Source organism: Ischnura elegans, chromosome 6, assembly GCF_921293095.1.
Source record: "Ischnura elegans chromosome 6, ioIscEleg1.1, whole genome shotgun sequence".
In the NCBI taxonomy this organism is placed as follows: Eukaryota; Metazoa; Arthropoda; class Insecta; order Odonata; family Coenagrionidae; genus Ischnura; species Ischnura elegans.
Window position 1 is genome coordinate 30,099,137 of NC_060251.1, and position 12,426 is coordinate 30,111,562.

At 42.3% G+C, this 12,426-nt stretch overlaps 1 protein-coding gene across 1 annotated transcript in view; it reads left to right on the forward strand.

Moving 5' to 3' along the window:
* The first annotated feature begins 4,228 nt into the window (after window positions 1-4,228).
* LOC124160509 (cuticle protein 19.8) overlaps window positions 4,229-12,426 on the forward strand; it is a 39,513-nt gene continuing 31,315 nt past the window's right edge. Inside the window, exons 1-2 of the mRNA XM_046536368.1 lie at window positions 4,229-4,420; window positions 10,877-11,218. Coding sequence (XP_046392324.1) covers window positions 4,409-4,420; window positions 10,877-11,218 — 354 coding nt within the window. The 5' untranslated portion in view covers window positions 4,229-4,408. The remainder of the gene's footprint in view (window positions 4,421-10,876; window positions 11,219-12,426) is intronic.

Sequence of the window (12,426 nt, forward strand, 5' to 3'; positions counted from 1 at the left end):
CTTGCTCTCTTAGTTTCACGCCGTAATCGATTATTAATTTGTCTATACATTATTTTTCCCTCCTCTGTATCCATGTTCTTCCACTTTCTCCTCCATTTCTCTTATCATGCCCGCCGTTATCCACGGCTTCTTTATCCTTCTACTGTCAACGTAGCCTTCTCAGCCGCATCGACTATTCCAGTTTTAATATTATCCCATTTGTCCTCAACAGTTTTGTGCTTTCAACCTCCCAGATGCTATTTTCAACAAGTTCCTGATATTCTCTCCTCATACTCCACTTCAGAGTTTCTACATTCCACTTCTTCGCCTTCCTAACTTTCATAAGACTTTTGAATCATACGTTGCATTTCATAAGTAGGGTTCCTACTATGTTGTGGTCCGAATCCGCATCCGCTGCAGGGAAGCTGCGCTAGTTTTTTACAATATACCTAAACATCTGTATTACCATGATGTAGTCTATATGATATCCCCTAATATCCCCTGGACTTTTCCATGTGTACCTTCGCCCTTTGTGATGAATAAACCAAGTTTTTATCATGAATAAACTGTTCCTCCTGCAAAATTCTGCTGTTTTCTCACCCCTGTCGTTCCGAATTTCTAATCTAAATTCTACTTCGTTTCCACCCCTCCCTTCCCCGATTGAATCATTCCAGTCCCCCATCACTACCAGATTTTTCTTACCCGGGGTTTCTCTAATTATTTCCTCGAGCTGGTCATACACCTCATCAACTTCTTCTTCTCTGTGATTGCTAGTGGGCATGTAAACTTGATCCACCACAAGGTTGGTGGGTGGTGACTCTATTTCTACCACAAGAATTCTCTTGCTTACCTGATCCATACCTACCACACTCTTACCCGTCTTCCCGTTTAATACTAAGTTTACCCCCTTTGACTTTCCTCCCCTTCACTATATATAACCCTGTACCCGTCACTCCTGTAGTCCCCGCTGTCCTTCTACCTAACTTGGGATTGACCCAAGATATCTATCCTCCCTTTCTGCATTTCCCTTTAGTATATTTTCTAGTTTACCCGCCCTCATCAATATCCTTAAATTCCACGTCCCTATATTCATCGATGCCTTCTTCTTCTCTATCCTATTGGTCTTTTTATCCTCCTCATTGGATGCTGCTGATGCTTAAAAAGATGATGACGTGTCTTTGTAAATGTAATCATGGGATCTGGCCTTAAGGGCTGGGTCCCGCGATTACATTCGATGCTCGTTCGACCAAACTCTTTGTTTTCAGGGAAGAGGTAGTTGGTAGGGTTTTCCTCTTCCATTCCAACAGTGTTTTTCACGTGACACCATCACGTGGACCACCTCCTGTGACCCACGTGGCTCCTACCCTGTGGCCTATCTGGCATGGGTGGCCGGCTCTATCGGGAATAATTGAGAAATAATTCCGCCACTGCAGCTCTAGGGGTCAAAGGAACGCGCAAGCCTTTCCACTGCGACAAGTTTGTAGCCCAAGGGAAAGGAATGTAGCTATACTTAGTTGAGATAAAATAAGTTTTTTAATGAAATGCTTTGGATGCACTCCATTTTCTATTAATAAAAAGTTATTTGTAATCCTCACTACTGTTTCTGATTCCTGATGCGGGGATTCTATTGGAAGTATGCGCAGCGCATTATCTATTTATGACGCTGTGCTGCGTAGTGTTACATTACTTGTCCACGATAAAAAAGAACATAAATTAATCACGTTCACGATTCCCAAAATGAATTGCCTCCATCGCAGTCTATATTGACGATAGCACATATTTGCTAGAACCCTGGCTGCGATAAATATAATTGCGTTGCTTTAAATCGAGTTATTTTTCGATTACTAGTATTCGGTACTTCCAGCATGAAAAGCTGTTGACGATTACTTTTTATCTTGTCGCAGGGGAAAATATTCCCATCCCCAGGATGCATGACTGCATCCTACACGTTTCACGTATCAACTGTATGGGTAAAGAACATGCCTAATTGACACTGATGCTGCTATTCGGGTTTCCATCCACCTAGCCGTGCCTTCCCTCAATGGGTTAAATGGTCTCACACACAATATGCCTGAATCACGCCATCATTTTTTCCATCCTTTTCGAGAGATAGCTCCAGCAATCGCTCCAATGATGGCGGAAAAATTACCGTTTTACACAGTAATTTTCCGCGATGGCTCAAGGAATGGAAATTCCATTCTATTTTAATTTTCCATGTTTATTATTACGTCGCTGGAACCGTTTTGCAGCCAATCAGAACGCACGTCCGCTAACAGCGACTGTGACGACACGCTTGCCTTTTAATTGAATGGTAGTTGTAAATACGGAAAGGAACGGCACAAGCGATGGAAAATGGGATGGTGGGAATAACAGCGTGATTCAGAAAATGATGGGTCGAGCGATTACTCTTTAGAACCCTGGACACCTTCTTATTTATTGTACTTAGGCACTAATAAGCTGCGATTGGCGAAGAAGGTGTTCATGAATGCGAAGGAACTTATGAGAGGATCGTTATATAAGGTTTTGAAGAAAAGGTTAGTGAAAAGTCTGATCTAGAGTATAGAGCTTTACGTTGCGGAAATATGGACACTCTGGAAGGAGGACGTGAAATAACTGGCAGCTTTCGAAACGTGGGTGTGGAGAAGAAAGGAGAAGGCAAAGTGGACGGAGAGGAGGAGGAACGATGAAAGGCTGGACATGGTGGGTGTGAAGAAGCAGCTTATGGAGGAGATACGGAGGACACAGAAGGTATAGTTCGGACGGATCGAGTTTGAAGCCCAAAGGGGATGTTGAAAATAGTGTTAGATGGTAGAATGTTTGTTAAATGTGGGAGAGGAAGGACTAGAATAGGATTTTTAGGTGGAATGAGAGGAGTAAACCTAATAGGGCAGTTTCCTTCGTCAAAGAAAACGATAGGCATTGATTGCGATTCGTTACCAACCATTGGTTGGTGCGAAGGCTTCCGCGGTGCGCTGGTAATTTAGGCTGCATTTTCCGGGTTTCACCGCGTCGTGGTTGCGTTGGTGACAACAGTTTCTCCTGCATTCCAGCAGGCGTCTTCAGGTCGAAGTGACGTAACGTAGAGTGAAGACCTGAAGACGCCTGCTGGAATGCAGGAGAAACTGTTGTCACCAACGCAACCACGACGCGGTGAAACCCGGAAAATGCAGCCTAAATTACCAACCATTAGTGTTTTCATAATATACACATTATTTGGTTTTAGAAATCCCTGATTAGACGAATTTTAGTGGTCAATTTTAACCTCATTTGAAAAAGGCCAGATTGGCGCCAATGCGATGCCACTCTACGTTACGTCATAGGGACCTATATGCTATGCGAGCAGTCAGGAGTTTTACATCGTCTGAGATTACCGATGCATGCATGAGGCAGTAAGCTGAAGGAAACATGTCTTAATAATCAACTCTAAAAATTGCCTAAGGTTGGAAAGTTTTCTTCGTTTGATGGGGTGTTGATAATCCTTATTTAATCCAAGGGCTATCTTCTAGCAGTGTACTGTGCTACCTGCCTGCGTCGTGGCGGTTCTCATAGCCTCGCACCAAGGTGGCTTCACACAGCGGCAGCCGGAACCAGAATGACGTCACCGGGGCTTTTCCAAGCATTGATACTTAACCGTCGCGTTTTCTCGCACTTGAATATTTTCGCTATTCATTTAATTGCGAAAAATAGATATCGTCATTTAAAAATCTAAAAGTGTGAAATACGTACTCTAGGAGTAATAATCTTTCGATTGAGTCAATAAAAAAATAATAGGAAACCACCCTATTGCGAATTCAAGAGGAAAGTCTATGAAGGGAGAGGATGCTGGCATAATTATTTTTAAATAGTCCATCGAAGCCTTCCTTAATGGGAGGATACTTTAATAATAATAATTGGTACTCGTATTAGGTTCTTACAAATTATATCAAGTAACCTTAATGAAGCCCAGTGACTTGTTATCCGTTTTTGTCCACTGCATATGCAATGCTTCACCGCCCCCTCCCCTCCATCATCATCATCAACCTATCATTCCCCCTCCCACGCATCCCCACCCCTTTCAGTTTCTCTCCCACCCTTCCCCTTTCCCTCTCCCCCCTCACCACCCCCAGCAGGAGCAGCTCCTTTTCTCACCCCCGCAAGCCTTTCCGCCTCCCCCATCCCCCCGAACAATTTCCCTTTCCATTTCGATCGCGGGGTTTTAAGGCGGGACCGAGTATATAAGACGACGCTCCCTGCCACTACTTTCAGTCATCTCACGAACCGAGCTCCGGCATCAAAAAGAGGCACACACACACGGGCTACTAGTTTTTGCTAGAGGACTTGGCCGAGTTTTACCTGAGAGTGTAGCTCTCTTCTCCACCGACAGCAACTCGAAAAAAGGTTGAGATAAGAGAGGCTCGTTCATCAGTCTACGGAGCAGTCTTCACTCAACATGTATATCAAGGTGGGTTCTTGACACCTAGGGAGTTTTTTCTTTGTTGCTGCGACTTTTTTCGACAGTGTTACCTGAACAAAATTCACTAACTCTTGATTTACTTTGTGGTATTCCATTATAAGTTTTCCTGGATAGCAGACGATTACTTATACCACTCATTTTATCAGAGCGCGACCCGGGTTTCAATGAATTATCATCATCTTCAGGCGATAATTATTAACGCCTGAAGATGATGAAAATTCATTGAAACCCGGGTCGCGCTCTGATAAAAAATAAGCGGTATAAGTAATTGTCTGATATCCAGGAAAAATTATAATGTTAAATGAGCTAAGTCATGCTAGGTTCATTTAAGTAATTCACGTTAAATTAAACTAACTCATTCAAGTTTTGCAAAAATTCGATGGAAGCTATAGGATACAAATTCCCACGGATAAGACTTTATTTCATTGTGAGTTTAAAGCGTATGCAAAGGCATTTTCGACGGAGAAATGTGTGCAGTGTATCAACGCCGCATCACCATCATGTCTGGTCAACAAATCCTAAGATTGGCTTGACGCAGCTCTCTTTTCAATTCTCCTATCAGCAAATTTTCACGCCTACTTATTTCTTCTATTCTATATCCTTCTTTATCTGTTCCATATATTTCATCTAATCTTTCGAAATGGTAATAATTCTTATCGAACTTTCTCATGTGACCGATTCTTATGTGTCTATTTCCTTTGATAATTCGGTGTTCTCTTGCGAAAATTGTAACGAGAATGTAATTTCTATAGAAATACTTCATTTCAATGAATTTTTCCATTGCTAAGTGATAATTTTGATTTGCATTTCATCCCTATTAAAAATGTATCATGCTTTCGACTAGCTGCAATCTCCTGGGCGAAATGAAATCACATAAGGCGGAAGTCCGAGAACATTATAACTTTATTGAGAATCTCCATGCTTATGAACATAGTGGTCATTCGGTGAATGGAGGCTCTCTTAATTGGTCCGTGGGTGCTATACTCTTCATTAACAATTGATCATTCTTGAAAAAACCACGCTCATTCTACTCCTTGAAATGCTATATATGGTGTAACGAAGTGATATCTTGTCAATTTTGACTTCGAGTCGACAGAAAAAAATTCAACTATTCTCTTAGTTTCTGCTCAAATCTTGTCTCCTCTCGTGGAAAATCAGTCCATTCCCTCAGGATATAGAACTTTCCTTTGATAATGAGCGGGGAATGCTTTTTTATGGCGCATGAATAATTCTAGTGCGCGTTGATCATTATTTACTCTTTCATGTAAGACTTTCTCTATAGTTCTACTATCATTGGATACTCATCCAGCGTGATCGGAACCAATTAATTTCTTAACGTACCCTTAATATGAGAAGTAAATGCAGGAATACCTTTCGTGATGAATAGTAGCTTAAATTAAAATTAATCCCCCAATGTTTTACCTTTAATTTTCATTTGAAGGTTTTAAAGACGATTATTTCGTATTTTTTTGTGAATTACCATTTTACTACCTCAAAATGAATGCTTTTGGAACGTGCGGTATAGTGGTGTGATATCCATTTTAGGGCAAGTTCCTCTAATAAACAGTGACACAGTCACCCTATTTAAGTTTCTTCGTTCAATTTGATATTTTAAAACCATGCTTGTTTCATTTTTTGCTTCTGATTGTATTCGTTGAAGCTAATTTTATTAAAAAGTAAATAATCTTATGCGTTAAATGTGATTATTGTCAGTATACTCGAACCTGTATCTCCAAAAGTAAAATTTTTGGTTAAACCGATAGCTTTTACATGTCATTAGCGTAATATTATTTCCATAGGCTTCAGCGTGCTGTCAATTACGGCTACTGCCATCTTTAATAATCATTAACGGCACCCTAGAACGGAGACTAACATTGCTCTTAGCTATGAAGAAATTTCAATGGTATGTACATGCATGCATAAGTTTTCATGTGTCGACAAAACGTTTATCGGGTGATCCTCTACGAGGCTGTAGAGAGAAAAGAATTTCGGGGGTGTTTTTAAGGGCAAAGTAGGTACCTTTTATGGCCGGGGACTTTACCCGTAATACCGTATCTCCTTAATATTTCGAGGGGTTATACCCCCCCTCTCCCCAAGCTTTTACGGCCTTGATTTTTTTGAGCCTCCTACGCAAATTATCACAGAAAAGTAAAATTTTTAGTCAAATGCCACCCAAGGATTTGCTTGCAGCATGGGGCATTTGTCTCGGCTGCCCCTCCGAGAGTGGCCGACAAAAGGATAAGATCGTGACGTCGAACAGTGAGGTTTAAATTTATGAATTTGGGTCAGCGAGTATCCTCTCGCCTCGTGAAAATCGTGGAGATGCAATCATGATGATGATCATCATCGTCTTCGATTGTATCACTTCGATTTATCGCCCGGTGGTCGTGAGTGCAGTGGGTCTTTCCTCGGGCGCAACAATTAAAGGAAACGCGTGTAGCTGAGTCGATGGGAGAGAGTGGGTAAGTGAGAGGGGAAGGTTCTTCTGAGTTTGATTTAGGGGGAGGGTCATAAAGACCTTTTTTTTCCCTCCTCCCGAAAATTTTCACTCGCCACGCGTCTCGACAGTCATTTTTTTCCTCTCTCCGCCTCAGCGATGGGAACTTGCCGGAAGTGGAATATCCCGTGCAGGAAGTGGAATTAATCGGGTTGTTAGGGGGAGGCAGGAGAGGGTGCTGATCAGTTGCTGGTGAGGGAACTCTGGTGGTTACATTGAGGAGGAGTGAGCCCTATCATATGGCAGTGGAATTTCCCTCAAATTCCGCGAATAGACAAGGCGAAATTTCTAGGACTTACCTCACACTCAAAGCTGATATTGAGCCTGCTCGTACGAAATAATTATATAAGCATCCTTAGCGATTAAGGAAGCGAAGAAAGATACCCATTCCTCCTTGTACTTCCCTCTTCAATTCACAATAAGACCTACTCCCTTTCATTCTATATAAAAATCATATTCTCTTTCTTCCTCTCCATCGTTTACCGAAACTTTACCTTCTAGCAATGTTTTCAACATCCCCTCCGCTCTCAGTACTATCTCCATCTATACCTTCTGTCTCCTCCGTATCTCATCTAGAAGCTGCTTCTCTTCAACCACCATGTTAAGGACTTCGTCGTTCTTATTCCTCTCCGTCCACTTCACCATCTCCATTCTTCTCCACATCAATATCTCGAGGGCCTCTAGCCTTTTTCTCGTCCTCCATCTGAAGTGTCCATGTTTCTACTTTGAATCCTTTAGCTACACATAATAAGTCTCCTTGAACTAATATTTAAGCTCCCGCCAAACAGCGAATCAAGTAGTCGCCAATCAGGCTAGTACTGGCTGAAAAGACCGCTCGAAGAAATGACGGAGTGTTTTACCTATGAATATAAAATACTTCCCCGGAATAGGATCGTGGGCTCTCCCCGTGAACTATTTTTCGGCATTCTTCTCGTGTTATCTCTCGGGTCACGTTTTCCATAGCCTGGAGTGTGGAAAAACTGTCTCCATCTAGAAATCTAGCTATTTCTACGAAGTCATGCCTCATGCGGTTGAACGTATTTCGTAGATATAACTGTTTAATTTGCTAACTTCTTCCAGTTTCCTTCATAACCTTGAAATTGTAATTTCCTCTCAGTTGCCTCAAATTGGGGCTGACCTCAGTTTTGTCTTCTGAGCAGCCTCATTAAGCTTTGAAACTGATCTTTCATATATAAACAGCAGGTTGTTTACGACTGTCACCGTTTTCCTGCACTCAGCTTCCATTTTCTCTGTCATGACGCTCCTCTTCTCTTATTCCTCTTGTTTCCATTGTTCTCTGTATTCTCAGTCTCTACCTCACTCTTGGACTTCCTTTTTTCATTGTTTCTGGAGGTATCAATCCAATATTTGTTTGGGCCGTCTGTTATCATCTATTAACAAGACCAAACCAGAATTGTTACATCCTTATACCTCGTCGAATATATCTTTTCCCAATTCCATTCATTATTGTATAGTCTCTAACCTATTCAAGTCAACACTTTCTGCATATCCTTCTCATGTAATCTCCCTCAGTCGTCAATAACATATTCCTGTTTTTTTCTCCATAATGTCAGTACGTCTACCATGATATTTCAATTGGTTTTATATTTTCACTCTTGTTGGTCACTCTGTTCGCGTGAGCCGTGGGTGGGGAGCAGTGGACTTTCCTTGCCATCTATCCATTCTCTCGTCCGCGGAATCTAGGTTATTGCACTCGCCTTGCGTCGGATGACAACAATGGCAGGGAGGTGTCGCGCTGTGCGCTGAGATTTTTTCCTCCGATCCGCCAAGTCGGCGAAAGTGAAGAGATCTCCTGGCTCGCATCGAAGTTTTGATCGGATTTCTACTTGAGCGTCGAAGACGAGTTCAGCCGTGCCCCCGCCCTTGGAATACTGCCATATTGCCCTTCTAAAAGTTTTTTTAAGAATCCGTTGCGTTTATATTTTTCTATGCATTAAAATGAGCGATAGCGATGTTCCGGTATATCGGCTCTTGCATAGGGCGTGCCATAATTTTCTCAACATCTTAAATTGCATCAACTTTAATACTTAAAAAATCCGCTTGTGGATGTCCTGAAATAACTTATCAAACTTAACCAAAATATATATATATATATTTGTCGTAGGGTAATACAATTCTCTCAATTTCCTTCAGTATATATCGCAAGTACTCCAGAAAGAATGTTAGCACTAAAAGGGCTTTGGTCGCATCATCCCGCACTTGAACGTCCTTTTTTCGCGATAAATGATTGAAAATAGACGAGTTTCGTGTTTTAAGGGAAGAGACACGGATGGAGTTTGATTCGTTCATCAGGCTGTTCCATCACATCTCGCCGTAGACTTACAAAGCACTGTTATCGCTTGTCGAGAAAGAAAGACTAACTGACAGTGTATCACTCCTTTGCGGCTCTCTTTGGGCGCCCGCTCACTCTCCAAGTGATTGTTTTCTCCTTTCAAGTTCTTTTAATGGACATGTCCGCGTGACGCTATTAATTGTTTTCGGCCCATCGGCTCACGGCGAAAGTATAAGAGAACGGAATGTTCGCAGCTGATTAGAAAGTGTAACTTACACTGTGTTCCGGCCGCTTTTGACCTTACGTAACTGACCAAACAAATTAATACAGTTTCCCGCTCACTGCACATAGTAATTACTTCCGGATGAATACCTGGGACGTGGTCAGAGGAAGAACGAAATGATAATTAGAGTGGTGAAAGGAAGGCGGCGTTGTTGTGCCCTTTCCTTGCCATGGTATCGATCCTCGATTCTCCCATGGATAATTACGTTTTAATTTTCGTTTTACTGGAAGTCACGATTTAACATATTCCGAAACTGCCAGAACTAGTCTGAGTCCCATTTCGTTACCTAATTTGTGAGATGGTCGTTATGTATATATTAGTAATATAATATTCAATATTTCTTGAAAGTTTAGCGTGTTTCGTGCCTTCTAAAATTTTTCCTTCTAAAAGTTTTCAAAATTAGTTCCCGTGTGACTATTTCAGCCGATTACAGGACTTCTTACCGAGATGCTACTCATGGGATGCTTAGCCATGCAAAGATTTTTCACGAAATATGACGCAACTACGGCGACTCTGTTTGGTTGAGAATATTTCTTATTCTCTCTATCCCTGAAAGCTCCATGTTGTGCTTACTATGCTCGGCAATCGCAATGATAGAAAAATTCGCCTATCATAATCATTATTAAGTATTTATACTGATTAGGTAAGATTCCATGGATTATTAAGGAAGTATTCTGACAGTCTTCCCTCTCTTCATGGACTTCCCTCTTAAATTCACAATAAGGCCTCCCTCTTCCTCGTTCATCCAACGTTCTGATATCCTTACTGCTGCATCCGTTTCCCTCTAGTTTTCTGCCCAAATAGTTGAATTGCTTTGCCTGCTCGAGTTTTCACCTTGAATCTCACATTCATAGCTCGCAATGCTTTACAAAACTGCATTACCTTGGTCTTCTAGAGATTCATCCTCATGCCATACTCCCCGCAACGCTTGCCTAACGTATCCATTAGAGCCTGCAGCTCTCTCGACAACTGACTAATCAACGCCTGATCATCTGTGAACCTCACTGATTAATTTATCCCGTTATCACTATGAATTAACATGCTATTTCGGTGATAAAATATAATTTGAAAATAGCAACTTCCACACTTTAATATACTCCTCTACCGACCATGGTTTCAACATTCTATGTAATTTTCATTCAATGTTTTTCATTTGTTCATTTTCCTTGAAAATGACATAGGATGTCGAAACCATAGTGGGTAATGCAGTTTTACATTAAAAAGTGGAGTTAAGTATTACCTTTATATTTTATCATGAATATATATTGCATTTCCACCAAGTCAAACCCGAAACGATTTCATGCGATTCTACTTCGGATCAGAGCGAAATTACCCCATTTGACCCGCTGGATTCTTTTGACTTGTCTGTAGGTCGCGACCTTCGTCCTGCCTTGGCTGGCCCTAGCCTCCGCCGTCTCGCTAACCCAACAGCAACAGCAGCAGTTGGCCTATGCTGCCGCCTCCCAGCAACAGGCGCAACAGTTCCAGCCCCAGCCACAGTACTTCGCTGCCGTCGCGCCCGGCCATGGCCAGTTCGACCAAAGGGCGACCATCGCCGCTTACCAGCCGGCACCCGCCGCCTACCAGCCGCAGCCCAGGCCCGTCCCCATCTCACCTCAGCAGTACCAGCAGATCCCCCAGCAACCTGCCAGGAAGGTGCCTAGACCGATCAACCCTAACGCGCAGCAGCCCCTTCAGGAGGAGGACTACGACGTGAGTACACATCCACCTACGTCGAGACCACGGATATTACATTACAGGATTCTCAAGGTCGCCGCCAGGATTGCAGTCGCTCCGCGCGCATTAAAGTCAGATATTAAAATCGCCATTTGCGGCAATAACAGTCATCTATATCCACTTTTCATGAGGAAATACACTACAGTAATATGCACTTGAGCCAATAAATCATATAAAACACATTTAACGCATTCAAGACGATTGTCCACTAAAAAAGACCACTGCCACTGCGGCTAATGGCGAAAGTCACATCGCTCGAGATACTGCTGCCTAGTGGCGCCGCCGAATAATATGCGCGCGAAACGGCAACAGATATAACGCTTAGCCGCCATAACCCGTATAACGATCAGAATTTGACTGGGAAATGAACTTTAATTTGGGGCCAGCGGAGTGTTTTACGGGATATTCTCCGCGTGTGTCCATATTTATTGACAACAGTTTCGCCGACATTGGACCTGCCTTATTCAGGACGATGAAGTGTCCCTTTTAAAGCATTGGTGCATAAATAGGGTTGTTCACTCAGATCAGAGATCGTAGTACAGTAAAAGAATCTTGCAGATGGAGGAGAATAATAAGTTACGGCGAACAAAAACCTCTTAATTCAGCTATTTTCTCGCAACTTTAAAATAAAACAAATCACGAAAAAAGGCAGTCTATTTATCATGAGTTGGTGACGTCACTAGTATTCCAGTCACTTTTCTCGATCAGGAAGAACCTTTCGTTGAGGGAAAATATTGATCACCAGAGTGTAAGAGACAGCGAACCACATGAGACCCTTGCAGAAAACCGAAAAGTAGCGGAGACGCAGTGACATCGATGAGTTCGTGACGTCATCAAATAATCTGGGAAAAGATTCAGGCTATCGCTATTTCGCGGCGAATATTTCGAAAAGTGGACGCAGGATGGAAAAAAGGCAAACATTTTGGCCTCGTAATTTTTCACACGCTATCACAGTCGGCAATGGAAGAAAATCAAGGGGAACGAGCCCATTATTATTGAAATATACATTTTCGTACAAATTTCTTTTCAGCATTTAGTGAAGAGCCAGTGGCAGATCTATGGGGAGGGGGGCTGAGAGGGCTATAGCATATATAAGGGGGCTATACCCCCCCACTCTTGGGTATCCAATTTACACTAGATAGAATGGTAATTTTTTCCGCCCCCACTAATGCTAGAATTTAAAC